The sequence below is a fragment of the Scylla paramamosain genome, chromosome 38 (genome assembly GCF_035594125.1).
Source record: "Scylla paramamosain isolate STU-SP2022 chromosome 38, ASM3559412v1, whole genome shotgun sequence".
NCBI classification, from domain to species: domain Eukaryota; kingdom Metazoa; phylum Arthropoda; class Malacostraca; order Decapoda; family Portunidae; genus Scylla; species Scylla paramamosain.
The window spans coordinates 7,532,051-7,554,634 of NC_087188.1; the positions used below are offsets into that span (position 1 = coordinate 7,532,051).

At 39.7% G+C, this 22,584-nt stretch overlaps 3 protein-coding genes across 11 annotated transcripts; all 3 read right to left on the reverse strand.

Annotated features, from left to right (window-relative positions):
- Nucleotides 1-327: 327 nt before the first annotated feature.
- Nucleotides 328-5,180, reverse strand: LOC135091680 (rab-like protein 3). 7 transcript variants are annotated; one of them, XM_063989529.1, is made up of 6 exons: nt 5,073-5,180; nt 4,376-4,560; nt 3,739-3,948; nt 2,660-2,841; nt 1,651-1,764; nt 328-802 (listed from the first exon to the last, which is right to left on the reverse strand). In XM_063989529.1, the coding sequence occupies exons 2-6, from the start codon at nt 4,431-4,433 to the stop codon at nt 509-511; spliced, it is 858 nt and encodes a 285-aa protein (XP_063845599.1). In that variant the 5' UTR covers nt 4,434-4,560; nt 5,073-5,180; the 3' UTR covers nt 328-508. The 7 variants fall into 7 exon arrangements, with proteins under 7 accessions (XP_063845599.1, XP_063845593.1, XP_063845598.1 ...); XM_063989523.1 differs by having other exon boundaries at nt 2,642-2,841; XM_063989528.1 differs by having other exon boundaries at nt 2,642-2,841; nt 5,097-5,115.
- Nucleotides 5,181-6,017: 837 nt separating this feature from the next.
- LOC135091683 (SCAN domain-containing protein 3-like) lies at nt 6,018-9,694 on the reverse strand. 2 transcript variants are annotated; one of them, XM_063989543.1, is made up of 5 exons: nt 9,507-9,694; nt 8,948-9,252; nt 8,150-8,372; nt 7,714-7,830; nt 6,018-7,570 (listed from the first exon to the last, which is right to left on the reverse strand). In XM_063989543.1, exons 2-5 carry the CDS (start codon nt 9,079-9,081, stop codon nt 6,644-6,646), a joined length of 1,401 nt encoding a protein of 466 aa, XP_063845613.1. In that variant the 5' UTR covers nt 9,082-9,252; nt 9,507-9,694; the 3' UTR covers nt 6,018-6,643. The 2 variants fall into 2 exon arrangements, with proteins under 2 accessions (XP_063845613.1, XP_063845611.1); XM_063989541.1 differs by having other exon boundaries at nt 8,948-9,151; nt 9,507-9,692.
- Nucleotides 9,695-10,878: 1,184 nt separating this feature from the next.
- LOC135091684 (vesicle-associated membrane protein-associated protein B-like) lies at nt 10,879-22,555 on the reverse strand. Of its 2 annotated transcripts, none has more exons than XM_063989545.1 (6): nt 22,336-22,555; nt 19,043-19,113; nt 16,163-16,351; nt 14,293-14,442; nt 13,621-13,719; nt 10,879-13,102 (listed from the first exon to the last, which is right to left on the reverse strand). In XM_063989545.1, exons 1-6 carry the CDS (start codon nt 22,391-22,393, stop codon nt 12,944-12,946), a joined length of 726 nt encoding a protein of 241 aa, XP_063845615.1. In that variant the 5' UTR covers nt 22,394-22,555; the 3' UTR covers nt 10,879-12,943. The 2 variants fall into 2 exon arrangements, with proteins under 2 accessions (XP_063845615.1, XP_063845614.1); XM_063989544.1 differs by having other exon boundaries at nt 14,257-14,442.
- Between the last annotated feature and the right edge of the window lie 29 nt (nt 22,556-22,584).

A 22,584-nucleotide genomic window follows, 5' to 3' on the forward strand; every position in this document is an offset into this window, starting at 1 on the left:
CATTTCCAGGATGTTCAGGAAAAGAGGGCAGTATTCTTCCTGCCGGGAGATGGAATGTGTAGCCAGGCCGTGCCCTTTTCAGAGAGAGAGAGAGAGAGAGAGAGAGAGAGAGAGAGAGAGAGAGAGAGAGAGAGACTTCAAGGTTACTTTTTGAAGTGAAAAATAATGATCGTGATGATAATAATAATAATAATAATAATAATAATAATAATAATAATAATAATAATAATAATAATAATAATAATAATAATAGTAATAATAATAATAATAATAATAGTAATAATAATAATAATTGTGCCTTAGACTTATATAATAAGAAAAAGCACAACAAATTCCATTTTTATTCCATGTCATGTCATCTTAAAGTTACAAAACAATCAAGAGAGAGAGAGAGAGAGAGAGAGAGAGAGAGAGAGAGAGAGAGAGAGAGAGAGAGAGAGAGAGAGAGAGAGAGAGAGAGAGAGAGAGAGAGAGAGAGAGAGAGAGAGAGAAACTTACAATCTAACCTTTAACCAATTAAATATGAGGAGGAAGGAGAGGTAGGAGAGGAAGGCATTACAGGAGGACTAGAGATAGAAGAAAATGAGGTTTTAGCCCTTCTGGAAGTCGCCAAAGAGGAAGAGGAGGAAGAGGAGGGAGGAGGAGGAAATGAATAAGAAGAGGAGTATGAAGAGAACCCACCACCCTCCCTGTCCACTTCCCCTCTTAAAACAGCTTGCTTCTCTATTACTTTGTCCAGAAATCTTGACAGTTTGACAGCATTGCTTGATCCTGGAGCCAAAGATCTGGGGTCCTGTGTGTTCTGGAGGGAGTAAGGCAAGTTGGGTCAAGTTAAAGCATGGGGAACAGGAATGACAGAGAAAGAGGGATGTGAAGAGCAAAGGGAATGAAAGAATATGTAAGGGAGGAAAAAGGGAGACTGAAAGGAAAGTGAGAATATATGATTCTTTTGTTTCTCATTCTATGCATCTATTTATACATTATTCTACACATATACCTTAGACACTACATTTATATCATATTCAATCTATTCCCTCCTGCCTCCATGTTGCATCTTTCAGCCCAATACAATGCTATCAACACCATTTCATCTTCATACACCTTAACTTTGCATCTATTCCAAGAGACAAAAACTGATCCCTGTTCATTCCTCTCCATACCCACCATTCTTCAGTCATCCTAAATTTCACCTCTACTCCTTCATTCACAAGATTATACAATCCTGAGTACCTAAAACAAGCTAACTCTTCTACCATCTTACTATTCATCCTCCTAACATCTACCTTACTCAAACATTTTGGTACTCTTCACTATAGACATACTTCTAGATCTCTTTACCAGCTGTCTTAATCTCTCCTCTGTCTCTCTCTACTCTACTCTCTTGTCCTCCTATCATATATCCTACTCAAATATACATTACCCTTTGCTTCATTTGATCTCAGCTTCCTTCTTCCTCACATTTTCTAAATCCCCTTCCCTGCTATCCAAACCTCTCCTCTGCCTCTCTATACTCTACTCTCTTGTCCTCTTATCATATACCTACTTATATATACATTACCCTTTGCTTCATTCAGTCTCAGCTTCCTCCTTCCACTCATTCTAAACCCCTTCCCAGCCATCTCAATCTCTTGTCTGCCTCTCTCTACTCACCACGTTTATCTCATCTGCCGAACACTCCTCAGCAATGGTAGAGCCCCTGCTTCTGTTGTAGGAACGGTAGGTGCCCATGAGGTCCAGCTTGGTGCCCACCACAAACACTGGGACCTGTAAGGGGAAGATGTTGTGGACAACCCTAGTTATGTACATCAAACTGCAAAGCCTGGTAAAAAAAAAAAAAAAGTATGAAAGGTAAATCAATAGCTATAGTAGTAGTGGTTGTGTTGTTATTAACGCTGATGCTGATGAAGATATTATTATGATTATTATTATTATTATTATTATTATTATTATTATTATTATTATTATTATTATTGTTATTATTGTTACTATTATTGAAGCTGTTAATTTACACACTTTATCAATATCATCAGTATTAACAAAAGCAGCAGCAGCAGCACAATAGTAGTAGTAGTAGTAGTAGTAGTAGTAGTAGTAGTAGTAGTAGTAGTAGTAGTAGTAGTGATGGTAATAGTTGTAGTAGAAATGGTAGTAGCAGTACCAGCATTGTATTATATAATTCAGTACTATATATATATTAAAAAAAAAAAGTTGTTCATGTTGCTAATGACAGCAGTGACACCAAAACACACCCCCACACTTGAAAACATTCAAACCTTCTACTTGAGAGAGAGAGAGAGAGAGAGAGAGAGAGAGAGAGAGAGAGAGAGAGAGAGAGAGAGGAGAGAGGAGAGAGAGAGAGAGAGAGAGAGAGAGAGAGAGAGAGAGAGAGAGAGAGAGAGAGAGAGAGAGAGAGAGAGAGAGAGAGAGAGAGAGAGAGAGAGAGACTACAAAATGAAAATCAAACTACCAAAGAAAAGCAAAAGATAAATACATTAGATCTCAAATAAAAACAAAAAGATAATAAAAGAGACAAAGAAAAGAAAAGTAACAGAAAACAGAGCCAGACAGACTGACAGAAAACGTAGACAACCCCACAAGGAATAAAAAAAGAAAAAAAAGAAAAAAAAAATACCATAGCTACCTTTTTCAGACCATATACCTGAGCAAACCCTCCAAAGTTCTCCGCATCAAAGTCTTCCACAAGCAGGGATGACCGGTTCCTCCCTCCACCTGCTCCACCCCCTGACCCTCCACCCGCCTCCCTCAGCAGCACCTCAGCCAGCCACCGGTGTAGGTTGACCTGAGACTTTCGGTTGGTCAGGTCGTGGGTCAGAATGATGCCTGGAGGAGTGGAGTAAGTAAGGTCAAGTCAGGTTGGGGTTTGGTTTATTTAGGTTAAAGTAAGTTACGAATTTAGTTTATTTAGGATGAAACAGGTTAGAAGTTTAGTTTATCTAGGGGTATGTTATGTTATTGAGGCTAAAGGATGAGAGAGAGAGAGAGAGAGAGAGAGAGAGAGAGAGAGAGAGAGAGAGAGAGAGAGAGAGAGAGAGAGAGAGAGAGAGAGAGAGAGAGAGAGAGAGAGAGAGAGAGAGAGAGAGAGAGAGAGTCTAAACTGATTAGCAGACTTAATTATGGTCCTATAACATTCAAAGGAAACTAGAATGGATGTTCATGATAAAATGACAAGATTAGTTATAATTTCTTTCTTGATGGCTTTAGTATCTGTTTGTTTTCAATATTATGTTAGAACTAATAATTCTATAACAATATTAACTACTACTACTACTACTACCACCAGCACTCATTTCCCTTGTCATGGCTTCCACACACTCCACAGATGAGATGGAGGAATGCTGCCACTGTATTCCATGTGCATCATAAAAGACACCTGAAAGGAACAAGGTGACGGGACTGGGAACATCCTCTTTAGTACTTCAAGGTATGATGTCTTGTCTTGCCTAATCCCCTTAAGAGCAGAGTCAACTTGGTCTACAGATATAAATTACAACAACAACAACAACAACAACAACTACTACTACTACTACTACTACTACTACTACTACTACTACTACTACTACTACTGTTACAATATCTACTACTACTTTTACTACTATTACTATTATAATGTAGAAAATAAATTAGGATTTTTACAGTTATGATGATGTTATCACTACTACCACCACTACTGCTACCATAACTATCATCACCACCACAAGCACCCACACCAACACGCACCATGGACAGGTGTGTAGAAAACGTGGCGTGCATTGCGATGGGAGCCGCTTCCACCCACATCCCAGAACTCCACAAAATACGGCCGTTGACTTGGGGTTCCCTCGCGAAACTCATGAATCCGAACCTCAACACTGCAGCCGATGGTCCAGGAGGAGTTGCCGAGAACCTCACCGTGGCAGATCAGATGGACCAGAGAGGTTTTCCCGACGCCTGTTAAAAGTTGGAATTATTAGAGTTGTTTTAGTGGTCCATAGTCTTCCCTATTAAGTGTTTACAGTTGCAAGTGTTACATGCTGACTGACAAATACTGAGAACATACTGATGATTCCTCAAGATTCTTATATTTTATTTGAATAATATTATGTCTTTTTGTTACTTTATTTGTTTGCTTTTCTTTCAATCTGTATATTTTTTTTTACTACACTAAGATTCCCATTCATTGATCCTTGACATAATATATAAAAAAGAGAGAGAGAGAGAGAGAGAGAGAGAGAGAGAGAGAGAGAGAGAGAGAGAGAGAGAGAGAGAGAGAGAGAGAGAGAGAGAGAGAGAGAGAGAGAGAGAGAGAGAGAGAGAGAGAGAGAGAGAGAGAGTACTTTCTACACACACACACACACACACACACACACACACACACCTGAATCTCCCACCACCAGAATCTTCACTTTGTTCATAGTATTAGCCAGGTTGGCCATGGTGTGTAGTCCTTGGCAGGCGTTGGAAGCTCAGTGGAAAACTCAGACCCAGTATTGCAAAATCTTATTACAGCGGCATTACTCTCATTAGCAGATATTTCTATCTCATCATAAACACACTCTATGTCTGTAAATCAAATAAAACAGGAGTATTAGATAATCATTCATTAATTCAATTACATTTAATTTTCTTTTATCTGTCCACACCTTCAAGTGAAAAGAGTCATTATTATTGATATCTGTCTATCTCTCTAGTAAGGAGTGTCACAAGGATTTATAATTAATTTCCTCGGTATATACAGACAAAATTATCTCTCTCTCACATTTTGACAGCAAGACTACGAGTAAATTGCTTAGTTCAGGAGATACAGTTTGGTTAATTTACTGAATCTCAACCTACTTCACTTTTTTACATTTCACTATTCAACAACAAGGTTGAGGTGACGTCTGGTAGTAACAGTACTGCCGAAGTCAGCAAGTTTTGTTCGGCTTTATATCCTCTAATTCAGTGGCCCTTGAATTTTATACTGAAATCTGACACCTACTTTCCTCGCAACAATAAATCAAGAATGCTCTTTTACATTTAGCTACTTGTCCTACTTCTTTCCTATCTCCACATAACCCCGGCACAGAACATACGTTGGCAACGAAGTCTCGCCTTACGTGGCAGGTCTGTGTTTACGTCGCTTTGTTTCCCACGCCTTCAAACAATCACGTCATGCATCACATTTCATTATTACCATACAGAGTCCTTTTTTTGTTATTATCGATCAGCGGAGATTTTTCTTGACTTGATTTGTGTAGTCTAGATTTTTTTTTTCTTTTTTGCGAAAGAAAGGATGAAATTTTTTAATAAGAAGTGATGGTTGGTACAACGACGCTATCAACATTATCTAGTGTTCCCCCATGTCCCAAATCCACAAAATTCAAAATACTGTAACATGTTTCTTCTCTAGTGTTTTCTCTTCCCATATTATGTAAAAAGAATACTTAAAGATATATCGATTATCTTTGATAATTATTTCTTACCTATCTAAGGCAAATGTGAGAAATCATATATATATATATATATATATATATATATATATATATATATATATATATATATATATATATATATATATATATATATATATATATATATATATGTGTGTGTGTGTGTGTGTGTGTGTGTGTGTGTGTGTGTGTGTCACCTTTTTTTTTCTTATCTATTTTGTTTAGAACATCTCATAATCTAATAATGGAATGGCCATTATGTGGACTACATGCTTGTTTCACTCACAATTTCCTTTTGCCTTATCTACAGTTATTAGTATTATGAACATATGCATCTCCATTGATCACAACTAGCCTTACCGACCATAAATCAGCTGAGATGGCTAATCTTAATGAGACTAACAACATTATTAGTGCAGCTTACTACAAAAAAAAAAAAAAAAAAAAAAAAAAATCCAAGGCTACCGGCTTGCAAGTACTATGGGTGAGTGCCGAGCTGGCGCCCGCTCATACCCTCACTTGTGGGTAATATCCTGTCAATCAGGAGGCACCTAGCCACCAATAACACCTCAGTACGAAAATAAAAACTTACTGCCTTGTCATTGTCTTTATTTAACTCATTATGTGTAAAATTTTAAGGCAAAAATGGCCTACAAATATTACACACAAGAAAATACAGTTCTCAAAACGTTTCCCATACTTCAGATGTTTTCTGTAATTTTTTTTCTTTTTTTTTAGGTAACGCAGCTGCGGAGTGCTTTTTAATATATATATATATATATATATATATATATATATATATATATATATATATATATATATATATATAATTTTTCTTCCTCTTTCCCCTGGAAAAAAATAAAAATAAATAAATAAATAAATAAATACTAACAATGAGTGAAGCTTGGGGATCTGGCAGGCTGATGTTCCATGCACTAAGTACATGCATACAAAAAAACAAAATGTGTGGATCAGGATAAAATATTAATGTCACCAAATAACACATCCATCCCTCTTGAATCTTGAGGAGCAGCCAGGTGTTTCTGTCACATCAGGGAGCTGGTTAAGCCACACTGTGGTGACTGTGCCAACATTCTTGACACCCAAAGGGACTGCAGTCTGAGGTCAGGACTCAATCCATGAGTTGCAGTCCTGTTATTTAATGTTACCTGATGCTGTGAGCCAGAGACCAGCCAGGAGGGAGAGAACCCAGCTCAGTCCTCCTCATCATAGTCTGGCGGCTCCATTTTAAACCTCTTACTAGTGGCAGTGGTGGTGGTGATGTAGTTGTGGTCCTGCTCCTGTAAGGTGGTGTCAAGTCCTGAGTCCATTACACATGCTTCCTCCTCACCCCCTGTGGCTGGTGCTGCCTCAGAGGGCCAATAAACCCCATCCCTTTCTCTTACATCTGATTCCTGCTCACAGTCACTGTCAAAGGCCTCCTCCCTGCCCTGGCACCTCTCCTCAGTGAACATCAAGACTGGGGAGCTGCAGCCATACACTGAGAAGTAAGGTGAGTCTTTGGCACTTTCCTGGCACTCACTGTTGATGGTGAACATGACCCGAGGAAGCCAAGATGCCCAGGGGTAATGCTTGGCCCCTTTGCCGTCCATCTCGTTCTCCCGGATGTCAATGAGGCGCTCCAGTATTACCTGTCGGGAACGTTCCATCACCCGGCCCGAACGAGAGTTCCGTGAGTGCCTGTCCACAAATGTCACCTTGTCGTCCCACTTCTCCAGTGTTGTGGTGACGAGACGGTTCACTATCTCCACCCCCTCACTGGCATAAAAGACTTTAGGGGGACCAAAGTAGCCAAGAACTCGCTCCTCTAGGAGACGGGAGAGTTCGGGGGCAGCCTTGCGCTTCATGGGGAAGAGCACGTGGAAGCGACTGTACTCGTCCATGAAGTGGCCGATGTACCGGTACTCTCCGTCGGGCGAGTGCCGCATGTCTATGAGGTCAATGTGAGCTGTGTCTTGGAAGAACCCATGCCGCTCCACCCTTGGCTGTGTTCGTGTTTCTGGGGTCTGTCCCTGAGGCCCCATCTGAGCTGACTGGTGTGGCTTCAACTTACACACAGGACAGCTCTTACAAAACTCCTGCACATAGACACGAGTCACTCCAAAGTACTGCCTCTGAAGCTGTGATGGCAAGGGATACATGAAAGAATCAGTAACTCTCAACAGATTATGTATCAATGTCCACAATGCATTTGCATCTGCCCAAACACTTTCATTCTATCAAAAGCACAACTACTTTATATCCATTTTACTCTACAACTTGCCTTCTCCAGGACTCTCTTGTAGCCACAGTGCTGGAGTTCCTCAGCATGAGTCTTGTACACCAGATCTGAGAGGTGGCCGGCATGGACCACTCGGAGGAAGGAGGAACTGAAGCCCCACTGGGAATAGAGAAAAAGATACAGTTACTTTTATTGCTATGATTCTTTTTTTTTTTTTGACATTCATGGCACTGTACAAGAAATAGCTTGCATGGAAACACAGGAAAAATATTATAAGAGGTTAATTTTCTAATTTTGGGGCTATACACCTGCCTGAAATACTTTAGCACAACTAATAAGTATATAAAATTGCAAGTGCTAATGTGAAGAACTGTATAGCAGTGAAATAATTACTAAGTGACTGGATCAAAGTGGAAATACAGACCACTTGAAAACTAGAACAAATCAAGAAATTATACCCAGATGTCCACTTGCTCACCTTATCAACCTTATCTTTGGCTATAACAAGCACTTGTCTCTCATCTTCCTCTGGCAAGTCAAGGAGTTGGAATTTACGTGTCTTGACCCAGTGTTTGAAGTGTGGCTCCACCTTGAACTCCGGGTGCTGCAGGTGGTGCACGATGGCCTCGTACTTGGCTACACTCATCACCAGGCTCTTTGCAGACTTGCCTTGTATCTTGGCAAGGTTGTGCATCACCTCCCTCAATAAAGATAGGAATATGAATGTAAGAAAAGGTTTATATCTGATCATGATGTAAATTATATTGACAGACAGGAGTGTCACTATTCCTAAACTCATAATTAAGGTGTAGATACATTACTGAAATTATGAAACAATATAAAAAACTTATCTCACTATTTTGGCAGTTAATCCATACCTTTTTTTCATCTTTTCTTTGAATATATCTTTAAATATATGCTGAAATAAGTTAATTATATGAAAAAAAATTATGTATATATCAATTAAAAAATACGAAAAAAGAATGGTGACAATAATAATAATGCTTTGATCTGAAGCATAATTTCAAAGCAGATGACAAAAAGGATAATACTGAAGTAACATTATCATCTTCATCTGAGGGTTGGGTTAAGTTTAGATTAATTCAGTTCATCATATTACTATTGATCCCTTCATTGTGTAGATCATGATTTGAAAGTGCATCATATTTTGCCCAGAAATAAAGTGTCTGGAAATTAGTAGAATAAGGTTACTTCCTTAATACCCAGCAACAGAAGCAGAGGAACAAGACCAAGGTGCCACAAAGGGAAGCCTCACCTGTGCTCCTGTATCATGAGCGCCAGAGTGTCTCTGTCAGGCCCCACACAGGTCTTGGAGTCCCTGGCGTCCTCAATGGATATATGTACCACATCCAACTGTGGCACGTCCGTGGCACTGTCCTCACCATCCATGTGTGCTGTGTGGTCCTCCCTCTTGGCTGGTGTCTCCTGCTGTGTGTCAGGATGAGTCTGGTGCCAGCCGCTGTGTGACAAGTACCATTCTTCCCATCAAACAGCTACAGGGACTGCCATGCCTACACCTACTGGCCTCCTGATGCTTCCCTCGGGTTTACGTATCTGTTCCTACGTATTAAATTTATGTAATGTAAATAATAAATGAAAAAAAAGCTAAAAAGTTATTGCTGTGTACTTAATATAAATGTTACTTCTTAGGTTTCCCTACGATTTTATTCCCACACTCTAAGAAAAGTCGCCCACCTTCTCCCTTACTAAATCTAACTACACACTTATTACCACACTTAACACAAGGAAACATGCATTACAATAATCCTTCATTCCTTCTTAATATGGAATGCAGGCTGACATATCTTACTTACACGTATTTTTCATGGAATTGTGGAAATATTGGCAGTGTTTCCTTCTGAGCCTCGTCTTGCCAAAACGTAAACAAACCCGACGGACAGTCTTGCCCACCACTTGGTTCTCAAATATCTTTATGCGGTGATTGTGATATTGTTTTTCCTTTGTTAGAAAATGAAAGGCATAACAGTTATGTCACACACACACTCAATGTAGGGTAGACTATTTTAATTTTTAGCGATTAATCTTCGCTGGAACACAAGTCTCTGCTCCTCACTCTAAAACCCATGAATAACTGCTTGATTAATAGTTGTGCTCAACTCTTTCCAATTATTTTATTTTATCCTTTTATAGAAACCACTCTCATAAGTAATGCTCAAGCAATCAACATCTTTTGATGGATCAGCTTTTCAGCACTCAACCAGCAGCTGTTGTAATGTTTAATATTCAAGATAAGAGTGATCCACCTCTACACTCATATGACTTCAAAATTACCAGTCTTTCACCACATTAATTCTGATAACTTTCTCTTCCTTCACATAACCATCACCTTAGCGGCTATATAGGCCTTTATTGGCTGAAGTTCTCACTAACCATCCTTTACCATGTACAGAAGATAGCACAAAATAAAAGTGCTTTTGTGATGTGTGACTGTTCAGTCTAAGTAGCATCAGTATTACTTTGGTGTTTGCCAAATGCTTTTTTTTGGATGTGGCAGAGCTTTTAAGAAAATCTAAATTAAGTTAACCATTAATGCCCAAACTCTGAGGTCTTTCATATGATTAGTAATGGCTTATGGTGACTTAAGTCTGTTATGCACTGCAATAAAACAATATTTGTAGTTAAGTATTTAATGTAACCCAACAGCTTAGTTAATGTGTCATGAAGCTGAGTTAAAATAAATGCGGGAATTCAGACATTCCGACAGCTATGGTGAAAGCAGATATTATGGCCAAAAAAAGTCACTGCAGTTATAAACAAAGCAATGATAGAACCACTTCCACCATGTGCAAGTGTTGTCTCGGAAGGCTGTTCACCCCGGCTACTGAGCTTTACGCCACAGCACCACACCACCTGCCTGCACTCATCACACCCCTACACACTTCACATCTGCACAACATTCACTCGTGGTTTTCCCATCACACATTCAAAGTCTGCTTCTCCCAGTACTGGCTCAACACCCAATATTCAACAGACCTTTCCTGACATACCAAGGAATCAAGAGGCCAAGAGGATGTGTTCTAAAGCAATAAATTCTTTTATTCTAGCTTCCTCACAAAGATGAAATAATGTGATCACCTAGTTCTAATTTCAAAGCCTTTTATCTGTGACTTCTAAAGCTATATGACTATTAGTGAGAGGACAGGAAGGAGAAACGAAAGCAAGCTGTACATTAAGGTGTGACATTTATCATGACACGCTGCACACTGTACACACGGTACAAATTTTTCCGGGACTGACCGATTTGGCATTACAAACTAGTGTACAAAATACACTGGTTACACTCCATTACACTGCCCCTAATTAGTAGGAGACAATGGTACATGTTGTAACAGACTGTGCCAATTGAGGTAAGTCTGTCAGACCCTTGATCTTAGCCATGTTTGTCCTGTGCACAAGGAAGTGTTTACAAGCAATTGTTTACTGGGAAGTGTTTGCACATGTAAGAAACTCTCACCGTTGATAGGTAATGTTTGGTGGTTGACGTCTACCAATGCTTTACAATTTCTCAGTGAAAGTTCACAAACATGTCAACAGTTCACAAGTAATGACAATGAATGTTGAGATTAAATGTACATAAACCATGGGTGGGGATCACAAAAGAGACAGAAATGTGAAATATGACTGACTGAAGACAAGAACATACCACACTAACTTATATACAAGGAATAATGTTCCTTTTGTACAAACAGCTCTTCCATTCTACAATAATGTACACAAATCAAAACAAGACAAACCATACAATGATATTCACCTTTACAGTGCCACTAGTTGATCTAGAAAACCATTGAGGCACCTGATCAGTGCACTCAACACAAGTTATGCCATTGTAGGGTTTTTCCTATTACCTCAGAACATAAATAAGGGCAGGGAAGTAAAAACTATCATTGCAAAACCAATACAGGGACAAAATCAACAAGTCTAGGATATATTTCACTTTAAGACCATGCTGGGTCACACCTTATAAAGGGCTGCATGTTCCACGAGTACTGCAGTTATGTATACGTAGTAGTAGCTACTTATAATGACAAGTTCTCCAGAGGCAAGTCCCAACCGTCCTTGCTCGTGGACCAAATATGTTATGTAGATCTTTCACTCTAGTGTCTTTGGAGGCTATACTTCAAATTTCTCTACTACCTACACTCACGTGACTGATGCCTAACCTGCCTGCTAGTAAACCCTGTAGAAACTTATATGTGCCTCAACCTCTGTATTGAAATGATGAACAACTTGTTACAACTCTTTCCGTATCACAGTCCCGGCATCTTCCAAACCTGTATTGGGTGACTGGTAGAAGAGGGAGACTATCGTTACCCTTGTCAAGCAAACTCATGCACATAATAGGAAGGGATGTTCATATTTAATGTAGCACTTCAATAACAGGATAAATCATAGATAAATGGAAAAAAATAAATAAAAATATTACTATCACTATAAGAGCTACAACAGCCATGTCTTGACATGAAATATATCAGGTCTTTTTAAGATTAAATCAATGAATAAAAAAGCTCCTCTAAATTCTTTTTATCCTATCATTCAACAGTATTTGCAGATGGTGTTGAATAAATAAACTTGATATAAATAGATATCTATGAACCATCTTGCGCTGCAGCTGTCACATAATGCTCGGGCAAAGGGAGAGTCCCAAGATACTTGAAGTCACTGATGCGTCAGCTATTGCTAAATATATGAAAAGAGCACATGAAGTATTTCACAATGTGAGTCATAACTAATCACAGGCAAAGTGATGCATCTTTAAATGCTAATAACTGGAAAAATTAAAAGTAACATTTTCTGCACATTTTTTCATACAAAATAATTGACCATTAAAAACTGTATAACTGTATTTTAATATTAACTTCTATATCAAACAACTGTAAGCATTCTATATGGCTTGTCATTGGGAATAGTGAATTCCTGCTTACAGAAGCCTGTGTGACTTCTGCTAGACCTGCACTGAGAGCACGTCTCAGTCTTGACAAATTTATTATACTTTTTAATGACTTCTCAACATGCCCAAATCTATTAGATAATTTAGAATATATTCAAGAATAACATCATCATGGAATAAAGGCAAACAGCTACAGACGACAGCAGCCATTACATCCAGCTGGTAATAGGGCCACCACTAACGATGACCCCTGGTGATGGAGACTTTGACCGGCATGTTGGCGTGCGGTAGAAAACGGCCAATTACTACCTAGCGACCTCGAGCGACGGCTGTGGAAGGTTTTCAGAGGATGAACTTGCCAAAGATGAAACCGACGAGAGCAATAAGGAAGGCAGCCACCAGATGCATCATGGGGTTCGCCTGCTGGGGGTCGTGGCGAGGGATGATAATCTGCTTCTTCTCTCCAGGGTTTGCAGTGGTGCGTTGCCTCAGGGAGTCCTCCTGTTGATATACACACCTTGCTAATGCATCCTTCCTTTTCAGTGTAACTTTATAAATCTTTACCAAGCTTTGCTGATTAAAACTAGGCATGTATGATAAATACCTCTTGTTGACAGAGGTGGCTGGTGATGCATCCTTACTTCTAGTAGCTGGGTGTTAATACTTAAACTTTACCCTAAGAACTATCTCAAGGGGATGACCATGATAGAAGAGCCCCTAATTACTCATTCCTGTCTGTGCTTGCTCCAATCATCTTATTTTTTCCTCACATACTTCAGCACACTATCTTGTATCCTCTACTCAATATCTGGACTAAACTCCTTTCACCTTAATGATTACATGCCATTCTCTTCATGCTTCCACACTTACCACACTGGATTTTCAATTTCTCTTAAGAATTACAACTATGATGGCCATAATTATTTTGCTCTGAAAATCCTCCTGAATTTCTTCTGATCTTCAAAATTTTCATTTAACCTTTCAGCTCACTTTTCAATACAGTTTGGTAAGTGATATACCTTTAATTGAAGATTTTCTTGACGAAGTGAGCTAATTTCCTCTCGGAGTCGCTTGATCTCATCACCAGCCTTCTTGATTTCTGCTTCGCTGTTGGTTGACTGCAATGTTTAGAGAAACAGTGTAATAAACTCTACCTTGAGCACACCATCAATAAGTTCAGCAGAATGCCATTACCAGCAAGTTTAATCATATATAAAGGAGTAGCAATTTTTACACTCTACTGTTCTTCACTTCTTGACTGCATCTATTCTCATATACATCACATGACTTTCTCCATTCTAATTTAGCAGCTCACATGCTTCTCTCAAGTGACTCATCTGCACTGTTCAAACTCATGACCATGCCCCTCCATCTGACTTGCACAGCCAATGTGCTCCTCTTACACACCTCACCTGCACTGCATGTATTTGTGATCATTATGCTTTCTCCATTCCATCTAGACAGCCCATATGCTCTTCTTACGCAACTCATCTGCACTACAGACATTTGTGACTAATATGCTCTCCATCCCATCGTGACGGGCCACAAGCTCCTCTTACGTAACTCATCTGCACAGCATGTATTCGCAACTATTATGCTCCCTTGATCTCATCTTGCCAGGCCACATGCAGCATTCTCTATCTGAGGACTCTTACCACATTCCTGCCGCTGCCTGAGTATGGGACACCTGCCTTGGGTGATGGCTTGGTCTCCACGTGGGGCTGGAGTGCTGGGGAGGCGTCAAGGTTGTTCTGCACCGCTGGAGTTGTTGTATCCGGTGGCAACTCAAACACACACCGCAACTTGGAGTCCATCAACTGGTTCATGTCGGCCTCCTTAAACTGTGGGGAGACAGGGATTACAAGTGTGAATCTGTACAAAAGCCTCAATGCAGTGATCTCAACAATGCCACTTTGGGCCACTCATTCTATTGCCATCAAGCAATGAAACACAACACACAAACAAATAAAAAACTGAGGTATCTAGTCAAAGGAACAAACATCACATCTTTCACTATCTTCAGTCTATCTTTCTCCAGTAATCACAGAACCTCCACCACAAATATATTTTCAAGAATGCAGTGAAAGTTCTTCATATTACAAGGTTCTCATATAAAGAACTCATGAATCATAAGTAAAATAGGGTAAATTCTTACAAAACAGCAAAAACAATATAAATTAGCAATCACTTGCACATATGCAATATTATACTCTTTCACTTCTCACTTCAGTCATGAGGGAGGAGAGAAGAACAAGTTAGTGGAGGTAAGTTGGTGTTGGTGTCCTGACTCCTGCGTGACTGGAGGGGGAGGTGATGAGGCAAGTTTCTCATGATAATCCTTTCCCAGGACTGAAAACCTCTCCCTCAAAATCCTACGGAGTCTCTCAATATCAGGTACATACTTTTTAATGCCAAATTATGCCATTTTTTTCATATTAGGCATACTCAACTCCAACTCTGAATAAAAGTAGCTGCTTCCTCTTGCTAATGTGAAGGTAAGTTTCAAAGAATAAAGCTCATGTATGAATAATACACATCACCACTTCCTTTTTGGTAACTGTACTGAAAGCTCCAATGGGAGTACAATGAAACTTTTGCTATTGCCTTCAATAAATAAAAAGTTATTGATGGAGTTTGGTATAAATATTTTACTTGTAAATTTCTATCCACCTCTTTGTTCTTTAAGTTTTTCCATCACTACAGTGCTGGACAACAACTGTTCTCCTAAACCCTGGAAAAGAGCCTCTACCTCCCTCTTCTTGCTAGATCAACCACTTGGCTTCCTAAATCCATCCATCCAACACAACTTCATGACAACTATCTCCTCTTCTTCACTGACGCTCAGTTATCTCCATCCCCTAGACTGCACATACCTGGATTGACTTTCACAAAAATCTCAACTGGAAATTTCATAATTCTCCAGGTAAAACAGCTTCGATGAAGCTAGGTGCTCTGTGTTGTCTTTGCCAATACTTTTCCTTATCTCAGCTAATTGCTCTACAAGGGAGTCTTATTCATCCACTAGGGAGTACTGCTCCCATACACGAGGATGTTCATCTCATTGGTTCCTCTCCTCCAACAGATTGTCTTGAGTCTCTCACCCATTTACTGCAGTGTTATATCTCTGATCTTCTCTTGTTACTCCCATGGTTACTGTTCTTCTGAATTTGCTAACTGCATACCTCGTCAAACCTATTCTGTCCACCTTGCTAATACAAGTGTTATCCAATATCTTCCTTTTTCATCCCTTTCACAGGTAAAGTTTGAAATTCTCTTCCTCTTTCTGTTTTTCCTCCTGCTGATGATGAACTGTTTCAAGAATGAAGTACCAAGACACCTCAAGAACTAAACCAGACATCTCTTTTGAAATAATCAGGACAATTGACTGATCCAGCAACTTAAGACTAAAATAAAGAAGAAAGACCAAGGAACCCTCTTCTAATGACTTATTTTCCCTAAATCCCTAAAACAAAACAAGACATGTCTATATGATTCATTTATGTATTCTCTTCTCCACCAGACAACATAACCACACACTGCCAACAACAAAAGCTCTCTTACCAGCGTGTCCAGGCTGATGTCTCCATCCCCGGCAGCAAACAGGCTCTGCACCATGAACTTATGCTTGTTCTTTTCATGTGGGTCGTACTCAAATGGCTGCAGCATCACCGCCACACTAACCGACCCATTGGGATCCACCACCCCAGAGTTCGGTCGCACGCAGTACCGCCGGGGGGCTGTCGTTTTGACCTGTCAACAGGGACACCTGTCAGATGGGGAGTGACAATCTCTTGTTCAGAAGATTATGCAATTCATGGGTCTATCTACCGATGTGCCTAACATCCCCTGTGAAAGTGGGCAGCTTAAACATGGCATTGACAAGCAGACAATCCCACCCACAAGCATTCCCTCACATCTTAGCCTCTAGGGGAGAGAGGACCAATCCTTACTGACCACAATGTGAAGTTCAGCTGCTTAACAGACCCATCCTCTTCCCTAATCTTCCTCATCACCACACTGGATTAGATGTGAAATGCCCAATCAAGACCCTCAACGCAACATCACCATTCATGAATTTTCAACTACTCTTTAATAATCTCTCTCACATCTTATGCATTCTTCATATCGTCCACCCACCCCTCTCATGCTCATCCTCTTTGGTATAATGATTGCAACTTACTCAATGACCTAAGGTGAGTCCTCCCTTCTGTCAGTGTTTAGTGAAATTCATAAGCAATCCTTCACATCACATAAATCGACATCTCAGCACCACTTGCACTCACTACTGTTAGTTTGGTGATGCCACACAATTACCAGTTCCTTTATTTACTGCATGAGGCACAAAGAACAGTGTAAGCAGCAATCCACTATAACAAAATTTCAACAGACTTTTTGAGAAAAAAAAAAAAAAAAAAAAAAAAACAAAAAAAAAACCTATTAGAACACCATCTCCCATCCATTTATCTATCTGTGCCTGACACCTGTGGCAGTGCTGTAAACGAAGAGGTTTGTGTTTGCCTCCACACACACACACACACACACACACACACACACACACACACACACACACACATCACAGCTAGCACACCACCATCACTACTCTCTACTTCCTTGCTTTATTCTGGCTCTATCCCTTCCTCCCTCCTGCCTTTAATTTGTTAGCTTTAAATTCAAAGACAGAGTTGGTGAAGTGAAAACTGACCAGCCTGCATCTCTTCACTCTTCATTACCATCTCTTAATGAATAAATCATAGGTGGGCAATGGCTGATTCATATTTTGTCCCCACACACTAGTCCATAAGTCTCACAAAAGTTTGGTATTACCTCATATCTATAACACTAAGGCAATTATAATCACCTCACACAACTCTACTGCAGACCAAGCTAAACAAAAAAAGCCCCACCTCCCCTAAGCCTATTCACAACCATATAGGTATGCATTCCTTCTGACTACCATTGAAAGCTCCTGAGTTCATCATTATTTCTCTTACTTCACTGAGGATGAGAATATAATCAATTATGTAATGTCCTGAATTAATCTATCTATTAAGTCTTCATACATTTCTCACACCATTAATCATCCATTCAGACTGACAAGATTAGACCAAGATTATACACACAACAGCAGATTGTACATTACTACTGAGCTGTTATGTGCAACATTCAAAAGAAACCACCAGGTGCAGTAATCTAGTGATAATAATGCTGTTCAAGATGACAGTACTGCATAGGCAGTAATCTAGTGACAATAATGCTATTTAAGATGATGGTGCTGCATAATCATATTCCCAAGTTAATATCAAGAATGCTTGCAGAGTCCAGACCCAAAGCTGAATGTAAGGCAATGGGACCGTTCACCTTAAGGATTTAAAGATACAGATTTGTGTAGGTAAGACCTGTGAGGAGAAAGTGAGTAAAAGACTTTATTCTATAACTTATTCAGCTGCTGCCTCCTTCAGAAAGTATGTATGTACAACCAAAATGTTACATAATAAAATATGCTGGTGCCATCTCATGTTTCCTCCCACCACCACTTTCCAGATGCAGCTTTGCCCTTCAGGACCCTTAGCTGTGAAAACATGAATCCTGACACGAACAGGCAATGATCACAGTGCTTGACGGCCCAGGATTCTGCATGAACACCAACACAAATTTATCTTGCCATCGTCTGTGTTTGTGGGTCTGGTACTTGAAAGCAAATGTAGCAATGCTGTGTTGTGTATAAATCATGTACTTAGGTTTCATTATATGCTTTAGGAATACATGAATGTCAATATGTTTAACGGTTTGACATAACTTTAATTTCCTCTATTGCTTTCACTGTCTTTTCAATTACTGTAACATGACCTTACTATTGTGTTACAGTGAGGCTTTATCATCAGGTTTATTGGCCTTGTCTTCCCTGACATGACAAGATATGTTGTAGTACCACTCTTATCATGAAAGAAAACCATAATCAAGATTCCAGGACTTAATCATCTTATCATTAAATAAATCCATAATTACAGTTCAGAGGTGAATAATCAGTCATGCATTGTAACATTCACTGATTAATAATTATAAATGTGCAAATTTAATTATGCCAGATTTTCTCATATAACAAAACCTTAGTGTGTGTGTGTGTGTGTGTGTGTGTGTGTGTGTGTGTGTGTGTGTGTGTGTGTGTGTGTGTGTGTGTGTGTGTGTGTGTGTGTGTGTGTGTGTGTGTGTAATTATGGGTATTATTACAATTCTTGAAAATGTTTATAGCAATTGAAGCATTAGTGTGCATGCTATTTTAGCTTCAGTACCCTCACCCTGTATTTACATCAAGATTAAATGCATCAGTTGTATACATGACAGAGGAATTGTAGATCTGTTGTGTCCCAGAAGTGAATTTCTGATCAGAGACGAGTACAACGACAGGTGTACAGTAAATGCAGGGTTGTTGTTATTACTCACCTTAAAACATACTCTCTTATCTGTGGGGTTGGTTAGTTTTAGCTGAGACGTGACTACATCCGTGAAAGGACCTGCAAAAAGAATTACAGCAAAGGTTAAGATCACATGACATGCTCTTGGTGTTGGTGAAATACTACAGGAACTTATGCATAAAATGCCAAAATAGCAAATAAGCAACAAACAGCATATGCCTTTTAAATATTCCTTCAACAGCTCCGAATGTGCAAGTGAAGACAAGAATGATTATAAAACAAATTCTCAAAAGTACCTACAAGACAAACTTACCACTGACCTCTCTCTCTGACAGTTCATGACTGTATGACACTTCCTGCTTCATGTGACTCTACAACTTTTTACTGATGAAAAATAGAAACTGCTGGCACTAAAAGGTCTGAACTACTTGATGCTTTGGCTGTCAATTTTATCTCTTCATTATATAGGAACTTAACCCAGACCATTTTATTAAGCTTGAGAAGTTACGTCAAAGGTTGAACTATCCTCTAACCAATATCACTATAGTATAACATTTGCACCAGACCACTTTAATAATCTTGAGGAGGAACTGCAATAGAAAATTAGCTAATCATTTAATTCTTCCCAAAAACACAGACAGTTATCATGATAACTCGGCCGTCTATCACCGTCCACACTGCTGCCTTGTAATCTTCGACAGGTTTCACTCCATAGTACACAATCTTATCATGTTACACAAGCTTCCTGATGCCACACCCAGTGCCAAACACTGCTTTCCTACTTTACTTTTCTACTCAGATCTGATCATTCTCTCAGTGATTTACACCTCAAGATATTCTGTACCATACCATATATTATGTATGTTTTTTGCCTCATTTTATGTTTACCATGTAAACATAATAAGGTAATTTTTTTTCTTGCTCACACCTCCTTTTCTATGTACACATACAATCACACTTTAGGTTCACTTTTAGATCTTGTATGGTATAATTCTAGAACAGCTGTGAACAGCGTTAGGTAGGTGGCTGAGCATTATATACTGCACTGTATATGATGTATTACTACTGCTACTACAATCATTACCACTACTCTCGTGGGTCAACCCGCCCCTTACCCTTCTCTTGCACTATGACCTGGACTCTCTCTCCACACCCTTTTCCTGCTGCCAGGAATCCCACAAGGACCTAAATGTCATATAAATGGAGGTTGACCTCCCCAACAGAAAAATCTGCATTCCTCATACCAAAATACACTAATGATGAAGCTGCAGGATGTAATTCCTTCACGTCACAATCTCCATCCTGAGGAAGGCAGAATGTAGGGGTGGGTGCAGCACAAACTGGCACCACCAGTATACCAGCCAATACAATTCTGCCATTTGGAGTTTAAGCCATGAAATGTTTTGGCCCCTTTGTTAGCTTAAGCTGCAAGATACTTTAGCTTTTTTTTCTTCATGGTATAGATCCAACTATGATCTTATCTATATCCTAGCAACTTGGACCATCCTGGATAACTTGGGCTGTCTGCCATACCATATTATCACTTGCAGATTTTCTTCCATTTAATAGTAATGAAATAATAGCAACAACAGCAATAATAAAAAAAACATTAATAATAATGATACCACCTACACACAGTACTACATTACATTGTTTGCCCATGTGTGCACTTCATCTCACTGTGCCTCACTGTAATGAGTTATACATGTCTTGACTTTTGATAGTGTTTTATCAACTTTTTTTTTTTTTTCCCTTCATGTGTATCATCTTACAACTTCTTGCATGTTTAAGTTTTTATTTCCATCATCATCATCATCACATACTTTCCCTTAAAAACTGGAAGTGGTTATGGCACACAAGATTTCTGGACATATTCCACAGGTGTATCAACTCATGTACAAACCTAAAAGGTATGTGAAGATATACATAAAAATTTAAGCTCCTGCTAATTAGCTAATTCATAACTATGAGCCAAGTTCATGTTGCGACAAGCTGGCAGTGAGCCAAGTTAGCCTTCATCTCTTGATCTTTTTACTTTAAGCAGCAACAAAGTGAAGCCATTTTTAATACATGCAGTAACACATATCTGCTGTCACTGGTTTGAGGTGTTAGGCCTTTAAGCAGCAAGATATGTCGGCCATTAGTTACTTAGGCTGAGAAGGTCCAGCTGTAAGATATATTAACAATTTTAAGTTGAGGCCGTAAGACACTTGGACACAAGACACCTTAACCATTGGGACATTTGAGCCAAAAGATGTCCAGACATTTAAGGAGTACAGGCTACTACAGTCTTGGATGCAGTATTTTCCTTTCAGTTCTGTCATCCTTTGGCATGAGTGTCTGGAACTTAACACCTCAACAGAGACAACTTAAGGCCTTGGTATCTTTTGTCCCAGAGGTCTAACAGCTGGAATCTCTGGCCGGATGAAGCGTCTCACCGTCTCAGACACAACCAGCTCAAGCATCCCATGGCCTTGTCTATAATTGGCTGAAATGCCTTGCGGCAGAAACATTTAATGGATAAAACTGGAAATGGCAGAAGTATCTTATAACTGACATCTCACAGCTGGAACTGCAATCAGCTGATCAGGTCAAGGCCAACAGTATTACACCCAAGAATATGCTGGAAAGTATACTGAATTAAAAGTACAATGTTGGTATAAGAATTTTGAACTAAGACACAAATATAAACATCACTGAGAACTGAGCCTTATTCTTTCTAAATAACCAACAGAACTAGGAAATATGCCAACAAATTCTTGAAAATAACGACTCAATATAATACCTCGAGATTCCATACATCACCCAAATTCCTTATATGGCCAATACCAAACAAAACACGATCATACCCCACCAAAACAAACCCCGCCACCCAAACGTTACAAGACGAGTCATAAAAACCCTCAAATTGACAAGCCAATATTAACTTCAATACTTCCCATACTTCACCGTAATTCCCCACAAAAACAGGGCCTCGTGGGGACTCTACACGCGAGGAAGCAGAGCAGTCTAAGCCCACCGTAAAGAGGCATAAAGGGATTAACATTTCTGCAACATTCGAGAATCAGGATTTAAAATAACGATGACTGGCTAGCTAACGGACCAAAAAATGCCACTCCTTACTAAACCAACGAGTCTCACCCCAGTCCTCCCTCTCCCCTGGGTTAGTAGAAGCCCTGCACGCCACTAAGCCACGATCCCATGACTTCCCCACGTGCCCAAGCTTGAATTACTCGTCAGATAAACATTGGCAGGCCCTAAAATGGCTCCCAAAATAACGTATTATTTGGGAGCATATTTTCAAGCGTCCTTTCGTCTCACCTCTGAATTTGAGCTCCTGGGACGGCTCCAAGATTAACACCTGCTCCGCTTTCGCCATGGTGGGAGGCAATCACACGGGGGAAGGCCCAGGGTTTGTGACAATTCCGGGGAGACGTGACACAGCCTGGCCGCCGAGACCCTCACCGCGCCTGCGCCAGACATGCACTGAGTGACGTCACTCCGCCATCGGGATGACCAGCGCGCACAGACAAAACTCGCCCCGATCTATGAAAGTGTACGATAGTCAAC

Coding starts and splice junctions, on each gene's coding strand:
- LOC135091680 (XM_063989523.1), bottom strand. CDS start 4,433: ATGGCCAACCTGGCTAATACTATGAACAAAGTGAAGATTCTGGTGGTG. Junction 2,842..3,738: donor TTTCTACACACCTGTCCATG/GTGCGTGTTGGT, acceptor CCACTCCTCCAG/GCATCATTCTGACCCACGAC. Junction 803..1,650: donor CGGCAGATGAGATAAACGTG/GTGAGTAGAGAG, acceptor TACTCCCTCCAG/AACACACAGGACCCCAGATC.
- LOC135091683 (XM_063989543.1), bottom strand. CDS start 9,081: ATGGATGGTGAGGACAGTGCCACGGACGTGCCACAGTTGGATGTGGTA. Junction 7,831..8,149: donor CCAAAGATAAGGTTGATAAG/GTGAGCAAGTGG, acceptor CTCTATTCCCAG/TGGGGCTTCAGTTCCTCCTT. Junction 7,571..7,713: donor ACAAGAGAGTCCTGGAGAAG/GCAAGTTGTAGA, acceptor TTGCCATCACAG/CTTCAGAGGCAGTACTTTGG.
- LOC135091684 (XM_063989544.1), bottom strand. CDS start 22,393: ATGGCGAAAGCGGAGCAGGTGTTAATCTTGGAGCCGTCCCAGGAGCTC. Junction 19,114..22,335: donor CCAGGAGCTCAAATTCAGAG/GTGAGACGAAAG, acceptor TTCTTTTTGCAG/GTCCTTTCACGGATGTAGTC. Junction 13,720..14,256: donor CAGGCAGCGGCAGGAATGTG/GTAAGAGTCCTC, acceptor TAAACATTGCAG/TCAACCAACAGCGAAGCAGA.